Below are 18,136 nucleotides of genomic sequence, written 5' to 3' on the forward strand. Positions count from 1 at the left end.
AATAGGGTTTGAGTGGGCAGCTATTGGATCTCCATCAGTTGTTTTACTAGCAAACTAGCAAAAGTGATAGCAATCCCAAAAGATGTCAGGCCATCTAGGCCTCTGTTAAGATATGATGTGTGAACAGTGTCATTTTTTTCTACTATGTGGCTGATTTTATCCATTACATCTTGAATCCTGTGGAGTTCTTGGTTGGTTTTTTGGATTTTTTTTTTTTTTTTTACTTCCTTTCTAGTTATTAGCATTTTCAGAACTTGCTGTTTAGGCTGTCTGGGTTTTGCCTTATTTTTTTTCCTCCTCGTATGCCACATATTAAGACCCAGAAGTAGAAACAATGGGGGGGGAAAAAAACCTCATGATAATCTTTGAACATTAGTTCTGTCATATAAATGTGGTAACAGGTAAAAATCAAATGGCCACCTGTAATTAAAAAAATGGCTGTAACTTTAAAGCAATGCTTATTTTTAGCCCTGAATGTTCTGTTTGTGCCATCTTCTGTGACTTTGGAGGAATCTTATTTTGTAGTCATCCCTGCAACAAGCATAGTTTTCTCCCTTTCTAGGGAGCACAAACCAAAAAACATCCACTGTGGTATTTAACATGGCTAGGCTTATGCTCAAGTCTGGTACTCTGATCCCTATTTCCCTTTGTCATCGTCCATGAACAGTCCCCCTCCCACCAAGTCTGACTTGCTAGTATTTATTACTGGATTTTCAGCCTTATTCACGTGCACAATTTGTGCCACTTGTAATTAGGATAGTTTGGTTTTGCTTTTTCCCCCTGAAGGAATTAGTTAATAAAAGGTATTCACACGCCAGCTTTGGTTATGTGAGCTCAGCTAGCACAGCTTTTGTCTGTAGAAAAGGCCTTCCTCTTTTAAACCTTTCATAGAGCAGGATTCTTGTTGACAAAGCAGGCAGTGAAGTGAAAGAGCTCCCCAGTGCATTGCTGTTTCTACCAGTTATAAGAATATCTGTATTTTTAAATGTTTTATGAAGTGACTTACAAACTCGAGATGGATGTAAAATCAGTTGATGTTTGTTGATTTGAAGGAGGAGCGGGGATTGTTTCTCTAAATAAAGATTTTCTCTTTTTGTGATGCTGGCAGTCTGAATGCAGTGTTTTCTAAATGGAAAACAACTTTAGTGGCTGGGTAGTGCATTTTAGTGTAGCTCTTCGAGCAGTTCACAAGGTAAGATTTTTCAGAGAGGAAACTTAAGTTTGAATTGATTTGTGACTGTTAGCTAGGAAATAGCTCAAGTGGTGTGAGGGTGGTTATCAATGTGAGAGGGCAGAAAATCTCTGCAACTGTAAGTTCTTCAGCTTACCCATCTGTCCCTCTTAAGGAAAAAAATTAAATATGGGAAATGCTAAAACTATTTAAGCAGTCTTAGGTTGAGGTTCTGCTGGTCCCTAAGCTCATCAGTGGCTTACTGCTGCCAAAAGGAGGAGGTCTCACTCCTTCCTTTTTATCCCTGCTCATAGATAGGAAGCGTTACTCCCTTTCTGTAGTGCACTTTAATTCAGTAGCATGTTGAAAAACTCTCTCTGCCCAAAATATGAAATGTTTTCTGTTGGATAGCTGGAAGTGGCTGTGAAAGGATTTGACAAGCCCTCATGCTGAACCAAGGTGACTGCAGGAGCAGAAAAAACTGGAAGATCTAATCCTTTTGGCAACGATGAACTGTTACTTCAGCTTAGTTCTTGTAAAACTATACTAAACTCCTTCAGGCCCACTTGTTCTCTTCCCATCTTTTTCTTTATATCTCTAAACATTAGCAAGCTGTCACTTAACAGAGGTTTGACTGTCAGGCAGAGCGTTTGCAGTTGGGATCTCCTGGTAGGTCTAAATATGGGGGAAATATATTTGGGGGGTGAGGAGTGAGAGCCAGTTTCTGTTGAAATAGATTTGCTGTAAGCTTTCTGTCCTGCAAGGCTGGACCTTGTAAGAACAGAGAACAGACTGTAAGGAAGCCTCTGCTTCAAAGTACTGTTAAAGAAAAAAAACACAAGTTGCTTCAGAAAATCTTAAGTGATAAATGGAGTTCAGCTACAACCTCATCAACAAAAATACTGCTCTGTAGCAGTGAGCTATATTTGTTTGCCCTGTAGCTTTGTCCTTGCAGGGCTAGTAGTTGAACTAGACTCTTCATTTCCTACAGCAGACCTTTCTGTGGTTTGTCGGGGTTTTGGGGCAGCTCAAGAAAAAGGTATTTGTTGCAGTTGTATAGTGCTGAAGGGAAAGCAGCCACCATAGTAGCTAGGTAGATGGGAGCACACATTTCAAACATTTTCTAAAGAGTGGTTACACCAAAGGCTGCATCTGATTTGCTAATGTTTCCAGTACTGTGAGGCTGAAGTAGTTTTCCCTGATCTAATTGACCCAACCATAGCTAGCTGCTGGCTCGTTTATGCTGATACAACTACTGGGGAAGCCACCCGTAAATCTGTTTATTGACATGATCTGTCTGAAAAAATCCCCAACCTCAAACCAAACAAACAAACAACCCACCCACACACCAGAAACCAAACCCACATTAGGGAGTTGTGTCTAATCTGCAGCATTTTAGCAGCCTGGTTTATGACACGACTGTATATCCTCTATTGGCAGTACCAAGGGGAAAAGGGGTAAATGTCAGCTTTACCACCAAGGACAGAAATGTGTAACTGTATTCTCTGAATGTGGTTCTGCCATCACTTGAAAGCAGAAATGAGGTGTATCTTCATGGCCTCTCATCCATGGCCTATCCTCCTGTCCCTTGCATCTCTGCCAGAATTGCTGGCACAAAGGAGGAGAGAGCAGGACAGGCCCTTTTGGCAGTGATGTAACCACAGAGTGTTTTCCTGCAGAAAGCTTGTCCAAAATATCTGTAGCTGTACTAAAGCGGGTAGACATGCTTGATTTATACCTGTTGATGGCAACTGTTGATCTGGTAATCTCCTGAGCCTGACAACAGACACAGTGAGGTGAAGAACAGTAGCGAAGAGTTTTGTGCTTGAGGAGAGAATAGTTAATTTGAAATTAAAATTATTTGTAATTAGTTCTTGGAGATTTTAAACTGTTAATATTTAGCCAAGGGGGTCTTTGAAGAAAAATTTCCATTTGTAAATGACTGCGCTAGATCGATGCCTTTAGCAGAAAGTTTCTCAATACTGACATTGTTAACAGGAAATAAACTGGGAAATTCACCTTCTGTGTGAAATGTATCTTTTTCCTGATTGTAGTTCCTTAAGAGAGCTAGGAGACTTCGAAATCAGAGTTATCCTGTTTATTCTTTACTTAATTTATGTGACTAAGGCTTGACCAACGGCTTGGGTGTTTCTGTATGTACTAGAGGTAATAGTCAAGAATATGCCACTTGCACTAAGCTTTGGTACAGCGCTGTGGAAGGAGGGCAGTATTTGGGTTTAGGGTCTGATTACAACAAGAGACAGGTCATCGTTACTGATCTCTGTTCTGGTGTGTGTTCTGAGCTTTTCATTTAATCAGTAATTTTTTTTTTTTTTCTTCATGGCAGGAAGGTAAAAGGAGGCAACATAGATGTGCATCCATCTGAGAAAGCCCTCATTGTCCACTATGAAGTGGAAGCAACAATTCTGGGAGAGATGGGAGACCCCATGCTGGGGGAGCGCAAGGAATGTCAGAAAATGTAAGGTCATAGCAAGCTTTTTCTGTTTCTCATAATCATAAATTCAGTAACTCAAAGCATCAACAGCCTGTAAGAAATAATGTGTTCTAATCTTTATAAAACTTAGTGTTAGATTAGCAGAGGGTTTAGAAGCCAGGGAATAACATGTGCCTAGGAAAGTTAACATCTAAAACACATGTCGTAAACTGCTTTTCATCCATGTACTTCAAGGTGTTTTGTAAAGAAAAGTGATTATTCCCATTTTACTTGAGGGGAACTTGAGGTAAACTGCAGTGATTGGTTCCTGATCAAATTATGGTAAATTTTGGAGCAAGTAATACTATTGACCCTTCTGACAGCCTTATGGTCTAGCTGTTGGCTCTCCTGTTGTTTTGATCTTTCACCCCTGCTAGTGATTTCACTATGGTATCTGCATTTTAGTTTTGCCTGGTATTTTTTTTTTAAGAGCATTAACACATTCACCATTGGAAAAGTCCAGAGAACTATCATAGTTTCCAAACTACAAGACCTTTCCTACGTTTGTTTTATCTCTATGCTGAATTCTTTTTGAAAATTTGAGCTGAAGTGGCTATCTGTGTGAGTGCATGTAAGGAGAATAATTGAGGAAAAAAAAGAGAATCTTTAAATTGTCTCAAATTTTTGAAGATATCAGAAGTGTTCATCCTTTTATAGATAAATCAACATAACTTTCATCTGCAATGTGGTGGAATTCCTTTTTGATCCATCCTATTGTTAATTCCCACAGAGATTTCTTACTGCTTGTTGCTTGTGGACCTGACTGTAGGTCTGCCAGAGCTATCTGCAGGCACTGCGGAAGAACCTTCCTGTGTAGTCAACACCCGTAGCTGCTTCTCATTTTGGATTTTTTGTGTATGCGGTACTCCTTTGCAGTCCTGTGTACTTTTTTGGGGTGTATTGCAAATAAATTACTGGCTGCTGTGTCTAAGATGGTTATAAGGGATCTGTTCATACAGCTGCGTTTAGGTGTTGCTGCTTGTCAGCTGATGGACAGTTACCCTCTGTCAAATCTGTTTGGCAGTTACTTGCCATTTGTAGTTGAAAAGAGCCACTGCTTTGGCATTACCTTTGTAAGCCATGGCACAGGCGTTGGGGGTATTGGGATCATTTCTGCTTCAAGAAATTCATGGCTGTGTAAACATAAATCAAAGGACCGAATATATGAAAATTTGAAAACTGAAAAGAGACTTACCTGTGTTTGCAGCATTCGGCTAAAGAGTCTTAATGCAAACACAGACATTGCTTCCCTGGCTCGAAAGGTGGTTGAAGAATGCAAGCTCATTCACCCCTCCAAACTTGCAGAAGTAGAACAGCTGTTGTACTATCTACAGAATCGCAGAGATGCCTCAGCAGGAAAAGGTAAATAATAGAGGAACAAAGTAGCTTGGGACTGGGGTGCTTCAGCATTGAACAACTGATGTGTGAGGTTTTTCTAGCTGAGGTCTTAACTTGCTTGATGTATGAGTTCTTCAGAGATAGTGAGAGTGGGGAAGATGTATAGTTAAGTCATTCTTGGCAAAAAATTACAATTTTGGAGTAAGATTGGAGGGAATTATCTTTTTAACAACCAAAGTTTATTTTTCTGGTTAGTTAAACTTAGTATTGATACTTCTTGGGTGCTTTGGGCATTAGCAGGACTTGAGAGGTACAGATCCCACTATTTGGTGCAGCTTCTTCATATTGCATCTGCATTTTCAGTGACATCAAAAGACTGTATGAGAACCTTCCTAGAAAGATCTCTGCCATCACCTGTTGCAAGGGTAGATAGTGTTCCTAGGCTGAATTTGTGCTGTCTATAAAGCTTGAGTGAGGAGTTTGTCTGACAAGCTTTGGTACAGTGTAGCAGACAGCTTGGGGTAATTCTCTTGTCTTAAGTTCCTGACATCCTGATGGAGCTATTTATGTCTTAAGTTCATGTTAAAGTTTCTGCTCATGAGACAATTTCATATTTAATGTACGATCCCACATTACCTTGTGGTTAGCAAGGTTTCTTGTGATCGTGAAATGGTAAGCTTTGTTCTCAAGCTGAATTCTTATCTTAATGGAACAAGTTTAAAACAAAGATTAATGTTATCTATACGCTTTGATTGTAACTGCTTTGGGTGGTTTACCCTCTTTTATTCTGTTTGTATGTGTCTTGGTGTATCACAGGGCAGCTTTGCCACAGCATACAAGCAGAATCAAACCTGCTAAGGTGTCACTGTGGAAGTGAGTTTTGTCACTCTTGTCTTGCACTAAGGTTTATTACCCTCTGTGTCCCCAGCTGACTGGGCTGTAACTGATCACTTAGACTGAGAAGTCAAAAGGCAACTGAGGGTTTGTTTTGCTCCCTGTGGGCTGTTCAGCTTTAGAAACGTGACATACCTTAGCTGTGTTAGTCTGTCAGGTCAGCTGGACACAAAAGGACTTTGACCTTGATTTAACCAGAGTGTTTACTATGAGGATATTTGGTATGTTTTTTGTCTGTGAATATGTATAACTTCACTGCAACTGTGTCTTTTCCTTTGTAGAAAAGAAAGAGAAATCCAGTAAGCCAAAAGATCCACCCCCATTTGAAGGAATGGAGGTAAATATTGGTGTTAGAGAAATGTAAAACCCATTTACTTCTTAAGTAAGCAGTTATGTAAGGGAGGAGGGGGGAGGAAATGCTGAATTCTCGGGTTTTTTTGCTGCTTGTTTTTTAAACAAAGAATTTGGTTTGGAAATATTGCACAATGGAATAAAAATCATCTCCATAAAGGGTAAAATATTTGACTTGCGTACTACCCCCTCCAACTATAGCACGCAGCAGGACAGCAAGTGAGGTCTGGAACATCGGACAGGACACAGGGAGTCTTGTCTGAGCATCCTTTGTTTTTTGTAATTAAATCTTCTCAGATTTCCTGGTGTTCATTGGCAGTGATTCTGGATGTGTTGATTTTTTTTCTTTGTATTTTATTTTTTCCTAAGATGTCAAAGCTGTGTGCTCTTTTGTCTTGCAATTGAGTAACATTGTGATTGATTGTGTTGAACTGACATCTCTTTCTATGAAACCCTTGCTTATGACTGCTTTTCAGATTGATGAAGTTGCCAATATCAATGACATGGATGAGTACATTGAGTTACTGTATGAGGACATTCCTGACAAGGTGCGTGGCTCTGCCCTCATTCTGCAGCTGGCAAGGAATCCTGATAATTTGGAAGAACTGCTTATCAATGGTAATTTTAAAACCCAATGGTAAATTCTCTTAATGTTGTGCTCTTTATTTGTGGTGCTTTCTTCTCAAGGGAAAAGTAGTTTAATTTGGGATTTTTTCTAGTTTGCTAGGCTTTGTTTCTCAGTACATAATAAGCTGGCTGTCAAAGCCCAGTTGGATCTCTCTACAAATGGATGCTGCTTAGACTGTTCTTAGGTGGGCCTAACACAGAAATCTTCCTGGCCTCAGTAGGCTTCAACTGGTTTTTTTGATCCTAGTTATTTTGATGCTAAGTTAACTTCAGTTGCCATTGCTGCTGGAGACAAGAGAAGGTAGAATTGTATCCTGAAGATCAGGAAACTTGCTTTGAAAATGGGATTTGCAGGCTGACATAAGTAGAGGTGTCCAGTTTCCAAGAGAATTAATAAATTGAATGTGGATGCATCACCCAAGTATTTCACTAGCACACCATACTCTTTTTGCTTATGGATCTATTTTAAAATCTTATCAGAATTCATGGCAGGACATTCATATTGCTGTCCTTCTGTGTGTGCATACGTATGTGCTGTGCCATGCACATTCTGAGAGCTACTTCAGTGTGGAATAGTGTGTGTTTGTAAATATATGTGTGTACATGTGTATACGTTCTTGTTTCCCATTGCCATCTCTCTTCTGGGGGGAAAAAAGGACCTTATACTCTGTAAAGGTGTCAGACAAACAAAGATAAGGGCAAGCCAAACCAGACCTCCAAAGTGATGGTAGGTTCATGTCTTGTTAATTTAGTAATTTTTTTACCTTGCCCGCTTTGTCTCTTTTACTGAGCCCTTATACCCCTACATTCCTCAAGTGGCTACAGTGTGTACTCTAGCCATCCTGCAATGTCAGCAAGAATTGGAATGGGAGGGGAGTGGTAAGCCATCAAATAATGGCTTGTCCTCATGAGGTGTTTAGAATATTCTAGTGCTTGAAACTACCAGTTGCTACTTTTCTCATTCTGATCATCTAACATGGTGTATGCGAAGAGGGACTGGATAGGGAAAAGTGAAAGGAAAAGATAATTGAATCAGAGAGAAGTAATCTGAAGTATGACAAGAAGAAATGTAAACCAAATTATTAAATAACACAAAGTTGCTATGGGGGAAAAAGTAAATAGAAGTGGATGAAAAATGATAGTTGTCAAGGTAGAATTTAAAGGGGATTTGGAAGTGAACGTGGTGATGTTCTACGTAGGGGCCACAGTGTAATACGGAACATAGAGCTGGCAGAGACCACAAGATCTGAAGTGTAGTGGTAGTTTTAAGATGACCTTAGTGTTTGGTTGCAGTTTCCTTGCATGTTACCCCTTCTTAGGGTTTGTGACTGGATGACCACCCAGTGTATTCTCTATTTTAGTACTGTCTCCAAACAGAACTTGTGAGCAGTGTTACATGTTAAAGTGAGATACCTCTGAAAATCTTCCTTAGAAAACTGATAGATGTAGAATAAAGTGTATTCAAATTCTGAGTGCCACATGACAAAAGGAGGGAAGTGAAATGCTGACGCTCATCTAAGTGTTGTTTCATTTCAGAAACTGCCCTGGGTGCATTGGCTAGAGTGCTGAGGGAAGACTGGAAACAAAGTGTGGAACTTGCTACCAATATAATTTATATTTTCTTCTGCTTTTCAAGGTGAGTGCAGAGTCCTTGTGTATAGGAACATAAGGAACTTCTCTGCTTAGTGGCTTTTCATTTGTTTTCTGCACTACAAAACCCTCACTGAAACAGGAAAAAAATTTGCTGAGACAAACACACTTGGTATAAATGACAAAACTGAGGCACAAGAAGAACCTGCACGGTGAGACAGTGTGCAGTGGAGCTGGAAAGAAACTAGTAGGGATTCTGACCCATAGCTTAGGCTGAGCTGCCACCTTTTATTTACTTCAGCATTCCTATAGGAAAGAAATGGTATTCAAAACTGAAGTGAGTGCTTGGTCTTATTTAGATATGCCAGTGTTTCAGCATATGCTGCCTAGAAATAATTCAAATGGAATTTGCATTGCAACTTGATTTTTGACCTCTACTATATTTCTGGTGAGTAGAGAGTCCTCTGAAACACTTACAATATGAAAAGTGGGGCTGATTGGAAAACAGTTTCCATTACACATGAAAATTGGAATACATTTTTATTTTGACCTGGAACAACAAACTTTCCTTCTACAAGTCTGGAAAAAATATTAATGTTTTCAGGAACTGTTTTTGTTTTGAAATAGTTCTCCAATAGAGAAGTGTTAGAATGGGGCAGAGAGTAAATACCTTTTTTTAATAGTACAAGTGGTGCAGTGTTGGGACATTGCTACTGTAGAGGTCCCAACAGGTTTGGAGTGGTTTGCATTTATTTTTTTCCTCACAGATATTTTTTTCTTCAATGCAGTTTTTCTCAATTTCATGGAATAATCACACACTACAAAATTGGAGCTCTGTGCATGAATATCATAGACCATGAACTGAAGAGACATGAGCTTTGGCAGGAAGAACTTGCTAAAAAGAAGAAAGCTGATATCCTTTTGATATGCTGGGTCAGCTTGATGGCTTCTGACTTGACTTGATAGCTGTTGCTGAGTTATAAGAGATGACCGTACAGCAACTTCTGTGAAAGCAGTAGAATTTACTAGACAGTGCAAAATATAATTGCAGATATGAAAGAGACCAAGAGTAAGAAGTTTGGGCTGCTGAAGAGATTAAGCTGGTTACTAAAACAACACAGGAAAAAAAATGTTTTATTTTTAGCAGTATGTCTTAGGAACATTTTTGCTGACTATCAGGGTGTAATACATCCAGGACTAGGAGGAGGAAAAAAATAGGTGTAGCAGGCTGTGGCTGAGGTAGTGTTTTTACACTGGCTGTTCCACAGATCTCTTGCTTTGTACTGGTGACTGAGTAACACCTTTGAGCACAATAGTCATCTAGACTGTATAACTTCTATCTGAACACCTTAACTTCTGCCATTTACTTGATGAAGATCCTGAAAATCAAACCCTGAAAAAGGACTATGAGAAAACTTACAAGAAATACCAAGGGCTGGTTGTCAAGCAGGAACAGCTACTCAGAGGTACCAAATCCAAATAGCAAACTATTTTTTTGTTGGTGAATGTGGATAGAGAGTTCTACTGGATGCTTGTTATAATTAGGATGTGTTAAACATACCGAATGTGTGGATGAGTATGGAAGAACATTGCCAAAGAACAGGGAGAAGATGAATACTCTTATCAGATTGTTCGACAGTATGCTGACAATTTTTGAAGTGATCTATCAGTCTTAGAGGAAAAGTAGTAAAAGCAATCCACTTAACTTTTCCTTGCTCGTGATGTTGGTTTGGGGGAAGTTGGGTATTTTGGTTTTGTATGTTTGATTTGGGTTTTTTTTAACTTAGCCTAACTTAGCCTGTATTGGACTCAAGTTGAATAGCTTTCACTCTGTCTGTTTTTCTACTAAAATACACTTAATGTTAGATTGAAATGATCTGAGTGGCACAGCTTTTCTGGGAAGGGCCTTATAATGGTTCCCACTGGAATTGAAAGAAAAAAAAATGTAAAAAGCTTCTAGTGATCGTAATATTTTTTTTTCAAAGCCACTATTTAGAATTAATCTTCTTAATGCTTTCTAAACAGGAATAAAAAGCATTCATGGTCAGTTTCCTTCAAAATTCATTGGGAAGGGAGCAGAATGCTTCTGAATGTCTTAAGTAGTTAATATGTGTATATAGAGACTTGTTTGATTCTGTTGTCTTTGATGTGTTGGTATGGTTTGTATTGGACTTTATTAGTTGCACTTTACCTGCTCCTAAATCTTGCTGAGGATACTCGCACTGAGCTGAAGATGAGAAACAAGAACATTGTCCATATGTTAGTGAAAGCACTGGACCGTGATAATTTTGAGCTGCTTATCCTGGTTGTATCTTTCTTGAAGAAACTCAGCATTTTTATGGAGAACAAAAATGATATGGTAAGGCTCATAGCACTCTACTGCAATACTGGAAAGGTATGGACTCTGAAAACTGTGTGGTTGGAGGGAAGAGGGAGACATCTCTGTCCCTACCTGAAATACCTGTAGCACTGACTATCCTCTTTTGTTAATAGTAAAATGAGTAAAAGAAAAGTAATACAACACCCAGCCATAACATGCTGCAAAAAGTTTGAAGAACTGTCATCCCAAACAGTGAAGCTACTTCAAGATATGATACATGAAATTCCAGATTTTGAAGTCAGCACTACAAAGTCTTGTCATAACCCCCACTTCTGGAGGTGCCTATGACCCTTGCCCCAACCTAGACACTTTTGACAACATATTATTGTCTTTACCATGTATTGTCTTGGAAAGAGAGGTAGTTATCCTTTTTCAGTTTGGTAGACTAGTTTACTTATTTCCTAGGTCAGCTTGGTCTTCAAAGGTACCTCACAACTGTTCCTTCATGTTGCCAATAGCTCCTAAGAACTGTAGGTACTGTTATTCTTCATAAGCTTTTTTTAGGTGAAGTCTCAAACTACTGAAATTGTAGCATATTTTCTTCTGTGACTTTAAGCTCTAGCCGAGTATCTCCTTTACTGATTTCTCAATGGCTTTCCGTCGATACATGCCTTCACTGCTGTGCCTTTATGCCAGTTTGTGAAATGAAAATGATAAATTCACCTTATCCAAGAGGTAATCTGAGATTAATGTTATGCTTAGATTGTGGGGTGAAAAGATCCATGTAAATGCAATAGAAAATTAATTGCATCTTTGTTACTGGATCTGTCATTCACGTGCACATGCACTGAACACTGCAGATGAGGTATCACCCTTATTTATATATGGGTGTCCTATTTCTTAACAAAAGTCAGACACCAAGCATGCATTTTGGGGGGAATGTAGACTGTTTATCGGGTGATTGGTCATTGATTTAGTTTATACTTGTTTAGTGCCCTGAAGGACTTTATTAGGAAAATAAGGATTAGCTCTCCAGCCCACTGATTTGCTGGCACACTTTCTGCATTCCATTTGATTTAGTGGAAAGATAAGTGAAACAAAACTGTTGAATTTATTTTACTGCAGAGTGTTTTAACAGTATTGAAAAGACCTTTGAAAAGGTTTGTATGCTTCAGGTCAGCTGTCTGAGCATTTCTTACTCATAATAAAGATGATACTTTTTTCTCCACAATACTATTAAGGAAAGCTACCAATGAAGAAGGTGTTCTAATAAAAATATTAGGGAATAACACAAAAATGTCAAAGGCAGAATGAACCAAAATTAGTTGTGCAGCACCTGATTCTAAGTAAAACTGAATAATCCATGTATATTTATAGCACATTCTTTCCTTTGGTATTCAAGTGCCATATTAAATTCAAAGCAGTGAAGTAGGAGTTCTTGCTATCTGATTGTTTTTGATCAAAGGTATTCAGTCAGTTGTTTGATTATTGCACTCTGCCATGTGCGGAGAGCTGTACGTTTTTTTCTTAGTATTCATTCTGTGTGTATTTATAACTGGAAGGTTAGTTACACACTGAAGTTTGAAGAATGCAAGTAATTTTATGTGCGTCCTTCTGGCCAAAGAAGGTTCTGGGAAACGAAAAATGAATGCATTTAAAAGATTATGTCGAATAAAAGCAGAGAAATGTTGTTTAAAAGATGATAAAAACTTTCTGAAGTCTTGCCAGTCAATGCTCAGATGTCTTTTCTGGCTGGTAAAGTGAACATGATCTCAGGAACTGATACCACTTCTCAGTTCCTAGATTCCACTTTTTAATTTGAAAGTGATACATGTTTCAAGATGACTTTCATGCTTTTATTAAATTAATGTACAGGACGGCATGCCTCTTCAGAGAGCACATGCAAAGTTTTGTCTGGGGGTTCATTTGAAATTCATAATGAAAGGTCTCAAATTCTTTTTGGATGCCAATTTTCTGTCTGTCTTGGTTGGGTATCTCTTTGACTCTAATGTCAGTTGCTCCAGGGTTGCTTGTGTTTAAGTTTAAAAGAGTCCCCACCCCCCCGCCCCCAATCTAGTCTTGCAAGTGATGTCTTGACCACATTCTTGCAGTATTTCAACTGTGAGGAATATTTCCAAGACATCTGAACTGTTTGGTTCAAAAACTTTTTTAATCAACATTACCCGGTAACCCAATCTAGAAGACTTCAACCACAAAGACATAAGCAAAGCTGCTTCAGATGAAAATCCACTGACAGTCGCTATTATGGGTACAAATTGGGTATGTGTTTGCATATGTGTGCGTGTGAATATATAACACACTGAGAGGGCTTTTACATTGAAGACGAAGCAGAGTTTGGATGGATTATGGATTGGTTTTTTTTACTGATATACAGGTTGAAATGGATATTGTTGAAAAACTTGTGAAAATGGTACCCTGTGAACATGAAGACCTGCTGAACATCACTCTTCGACTGTTATTAAATCTCTCCTTTGACACAGGCCTGAGAAATAAAATGGTACAAGTTGGTCTGCTTCCCAAACTCACTGCACTTCTAGGTATGTCTTCTTTTGTTCTAACATAGACATTTCAGCAGGGACAGTAAAGCTGTTTGCGTCGTGAGATACGTTGGGTTTGGGATGTACTAAATCCAGTGCAGCTGCTGTATCCAGATGTGATTGGAACAAGTGGAATGCAATGGTGAATCTATGAGCTTTCTCCCCTAGCTTTGTATAGTCTCTTAGGATTGTTTGCCTTCTCAATTTTACATTCAACCTCAGTGTGGCCTTGTTGCTGTTTAGTATACAAGTTAATACCATGAAAACTTACACTGCTTTGGAAGCCTTAATCCTGTCAGTGATTAATATAACAGCTATATGATATATCCTGAAGTGCCTCAGATCTTGTTATGCTTTCTGCTCCACAACCATGTTCGCACTTGATAACCTCCTCTGGGCTGAGCTAAAAGGAAGAAAAAAAGTGGCATTTGGAATCCCTCTTCTTTATACTTTTTTTCCTTAAGACTGTTGTTTGGCAGTAAACTGAGAAGTGGAAGCTGGTCAGGAAATATATTTTATCTCTTTTGAGAGAGGATCTAGCTAGGTAGTCTGGCTCAGCTTGGATTTCAAGCTTTTTGGAGCAGGAACTTGTCTCTTTCTTCTGTTTGTACAGCAACTAGGGCTGTGGCCTAAAGTTAAGGTTTCTGGGTGCTTGTCACCCCAAGCAGTGGCATGACACAAATCACTGAAGTCTCTGCTCCCAGAAATTCCTTGTTTAATATTGGAGTCAGACTAAACTCATCAGTAAAATAGCTGCTTTCTAGTATCTGATTCTAATGTGAAGAGGAAAACTTCTTTTCAAATGCCATTCTCTTGGACGTGTAAGCAGGCCTGTGCAGAAGGCTGTTTAGCTCAGAAGAACTGGCTGCTAAAATTGCAGTCTGTTCCTGAAGTGGTTGGTAGGGTAATATGCAGCAAGTTCTGCTAGTACTTTCAGAAGCTTCACTGTCTGTGGTGGTTCTTCTTTCCTTGGAAGTGTTCAACTTTTTTTTTTTTTTTTAACATAGTTGCAAGTGCAGTTTGCCCTAGCTTCTCCCCATAGAATTGATTGATACTTATTTTGCAGTGTGCTGGTTAGAAAATGTAGGTAGAAATATTGTCCCTTACTTGTTTCTAAGGCCAGCCCTGATTTGTGGGATTCTTCTTGGTATAGTGATTCAGGTAATTCTCAAATACATCACTTTGTGTGTCCTGTCTCAGGGAAGCCTGCAACCTTAATAATAAAATAATCATGTGCCAGATGCCCCTTTTATACAGGTTACTTGGGTATTAAACACACATTATTCAAGTCAGTACCCTTCGACTTATATTTGCAGGTCACCTTAAAGTGCTAACACACCTCAACAGCTGTTGACAAGTTACCGTACAGCTCCTAATGCCAAGAGGTCAAGTTTGTTGACTCAGCCTACTGAAACTTAACATTTGTGCATGCTGTGCCTTTGAGTCTTTAGCACTGGGTTTGAGATGAGTATAAATTAAATGTAGTAGGTGTTTAAGGGGAGAGTTGAGATTGCAAAGAATTAAAGGACGGGATTTGTCAAGCAGCGGTTTCGGACTGAGCACTGAGGTGGCTGCAGTCTGCAGTTCTTGAAGACGTGCCGCTTTCCCAAGGACAGTTGGTGGCTTGGGAGCAGGAATGCTCTAAACGTAGGTGTAGGCTGGAAGTGGAGGGGATGGACTGCCTTCAGCTGAGCTATCAGGAATGGACTAAGTATGACGTGGATATATTGGAGAAGGACCATCTTCTTTCTTTCCCTCTCACTTCAGAGTGTTGAGGCTGCTGTTGAAAGCATGGGCATGAGAAATTCTGCTTAGTCTTGGTTTCCATTTTAATTAGCCTTTTCTTTTTAATAGTGCCAATGCCTGCTTCCCCGTGTAGCTTTGCCAGTCAACACCACTTGCTAGTTTTCGTGGCTTCCCTTCACAAGTCTGAAGTATTGTATATGACAAGACTCCTCTTAGTCCCTCCAGGCACCCAAGTTAATGAACTACAGCTGATCTTTGTTATTCTCTGAATCTCAAAGAACTGGGTGCAGTTGAGGGAAATTTGGCTTCAGACTTGAGAGCAGAAGCTGGGGCAGAGCTGTGGAGGCCTATGAGATATAGCCTGGTGTATTCAGGTTTTTCCATACACAAGCTGCTTGAAGAGGTATGAGAAGAGATTTTGTTGATTTGTATGACTTCAGTTCTTGAAGAAAACCTTGTAATTGTTGAGCCACCAGGGCCTTGCAGAGAACGTTCTCTGTATTGGTGGCTTTGCTTTAATACTTAGAAATTATATTTACAGAGTAATCTTTTTTTTATACATTCTCTGTGTGAATGCTTTATGTGCCAGTGTATGTGAAGTATGGCTTCAGTGGATTAAGGTGAAAAATCATGTGAATTCACCAAGTGGTTTAAACTAGATGTTTGCCTGAAATGTGGAAAACACAGATTCATTATCACCTCAGAAGGAGAGACCAAAGCAGCATGCTATAGACTACTCTGTGGAGGTTTGCTTCCCTCTTAGAGTGCTCCCATTTTGCTTTGCATGGCATAATTCAAGTGAAGTGGAGTAGAGGAGTAACTTGTTCCAAATACAGTAGAGTTTGGTGGTTAGTATATTTGCTTGTGGAAAGTATTCTCACTTAAAGGGGGAAATGTAGAGCTGAGCTTTAAGAAAACAGATTCACATCCTTCCTTTATCCCTGGGAATGCTCTTCCATCGTTGGACAGAAGGGAAGTGCTACCCTTTTTCATAATTCTTCCTCTGGATGTGTGATTGGTTTCTAAAGTAAATGCCCTGGCAGCAAACAGAAGAAAACATTGTCTACAAGGAAGAATAAAAAAGCCTCACTTCTTGTTTGGACCAAATCCACTTTATTTTTCAGTTAACCGGCCAAACCAAATACAAAATCATTAGTACAGCTCTCTCAAATATAGGCACAGTTTGTGATTCACATTCTTCTAATAAGGGTGCTATTTTGTGCTGCATCTGAGTGGTTTCTTAGCCTTTGTGAAGTGAGACAAATAGTTCTCCATTCTCCATGAGAACAGCAGGCAGTTTGTACAGCAGAACCAGCTGAGTGCTGCTGTGTGTGTTATGGCAGGCTGCAAACTCTTCTTGGTGGATGACTGTTCAGGAGCTCCTGGCAGTATGCAGGTGTGGCAGGCAGTACTGGGGCTTCTAGCTAACCCATGAATTAGTTATTTCTCTCAAAAGGATATAAATGATAGGGTATGGTGCAAAAGCTGTTACAGTGGGCACTGTGTTGCTGATCAAAGGGTAAAAGGAATAGGTCTGGCTGCATGTGGGGAGCAAACATTCTTTCTATGGTGTGTGCATTCATCTCTGGACAGTTCTTAGGTGTACTGAATGCATACTGTCTTGAAATCCCATTTTCTTGTCATTTCCCAATGCAAGCCATGCTTAAAGAGTGAAAACCCATTATGCTTGAAAGTCAGACTAAAGTGTCTCCTCTTGGTTGCTTGAAATGACTAGCTGCTTTTAAAAATCAAGGGCTGATTGAACACAGCTATTGGTGAGCTGAAAAGCGGGCGAGTCACAGAACAGTACCAGTTGCAAATTGGGCCCAAATGGGACGTGGAGTGCCAGAGTGTTGTGCATATGGCTCTGAAAGTGTTACACAGTGCCAAGGTGTTCAATCTCAGAGATTTTAGGTGGTAAAGAACATCTTGGGTTATGTTTTCCAGTACAGATTACAGTGACTGAAGGAAAAATGTCTTTGTAGATTCAGCCAAGCAGATAAGCGTTTGCTATACAACACTTTGAAATACAGTGTGATCAGTCCCAGTAGCAATAGTACAGTTTTGCCATCACAGTATACATCAAGCCTATATGCCTTATTCATGTGAGCATCCTGGCCTGATGTTCTTAGTTTATTGATGTTCCAGGACTTAGTATCAGCACACAGAGTAGTAGTAGCCACCAGATCTTACACAGAAGTCTAGGCTCTGTGCAATAGTTTGAAAACTCCACAGCAGGTCAAACTTTTCTATTAGGACTTCTTTATTTATGATGGAGATGGCCAGAGCACAGGGTAACTTTGACAGTCTGATTTAGTCCCCACTGAAGAGTCTGTCTTCACTAAGTTCATTGATAGGATTTTTGGGAATTTTATTGTCTAAAATCTTTTCTGGAAACTGCTGAAATTCCTCTGATATTTTTCCATTCTTTACAAGTTAAGTTTAATGAGCAATCAAAGAATTGCGAAACAGTTGTATGTTAGGTTTCTTAACAATCAAGTCTTGATATGGTATGCAGCCAAGCTGGATTATATGTTGACTGCTGTTTAAAAACCCAAGAAGTACTTTGCTGGCTAATTAACGGAGTGCTGTGGGTTTTTAATGTTCTATTCCTTTTATGAAAGTTTCTTTTAAGAAGGCTTAAAGTAGATGTGTTCTCTTTATGAGTTCACTTGGCCTTTTTGTAATGAACTTATTATGGAGCTTCACACATCTGTTGAAAAATGGAGCTTCTTATAGGCTACTGCAGTGTTTTTTCTGGCTTTAATAGGCCTCGTTTATCCTATAAAGAAACATACATTTTCTTACCTGATCAAGTGAGCAAACAATAGGGGTCAGATGTGGCAAAGACCCTAACAAAAAGCACATGTCCAGCCATCAGGGTGAGGTAAAGTCATATCGGGATTGCTTGAAGTTATTAATGGCAGTAAAATTTATGCTTCCTCCTGTTTTCCCAATTAAATTGAGAAACCTTTTTTTCCTAAGGTGGCTCTGCAGCAGCTGGTTCCAATACTTGTTGTGTGAATATTGCCTGGGGTGTCTCCATT

General features: G+C 39.4%; 1 protein-coding gene across 2 annotated transcripts in view; it reads left to right on the forward strand.

Annotated features, from left to right (window-relative positions):
- KIFAP3 (kinesin associated protein 3) overlaps positions 1-18,136 on the forward strand; it is a 69,623-nt gene that overhangs the window by 1,249 nt on the left and 50,238 nt on the right. For both annotated transcript variants that reach the window (XM_074832891.1, XM_074832892.1), the window contains exons 2-10: positions 3,519-3,650; positions 4,873-5,027; positions 6,179-6,234; positions 6,725-6,866; positions 8,412-8,511; positions 9,254-9,378; positions 9,833-9,931; positions 10,646-10,824; positions 13,181-13,343. In XM_074832891.1, the coding sequence (XP_074688992.1) occupies positions 3,519-3,650; positions 4,873-5,027; positions 6,179-6,234; positions 6,725-6,866; positions 8,412-8,511; positions 9,254-9,378; positions 9,833-9,931; positions 10,646-10,824; positions 13,181-13,343 (1,151 nt within the window). The remainder of the gene's footprint in view (positions 1-3,518; positions 3,651-4,872; positions 5,028-6,178; positions 6,235-6,724; positions 6,867-8,411; positions 8,512-9,253; positions 9,379-9,832; positions 9,932-10,645; positions 10,825-13,180; positions 13,344-18,136) is intronic.

The sequence above is a fragment of the Strix aluco genome, chromosome 8, assembly GCF_031877795.1.
Source record: "Strix aluco isolate bStrAlu1 chromosome 8, bStrAlu1.hap1, whole genome shotgun sequence".
NCBI lineage: Eukaryota > Metazoa > Chordata > Aves > Strigiformes > Strigidae > Strix > Strix aluco.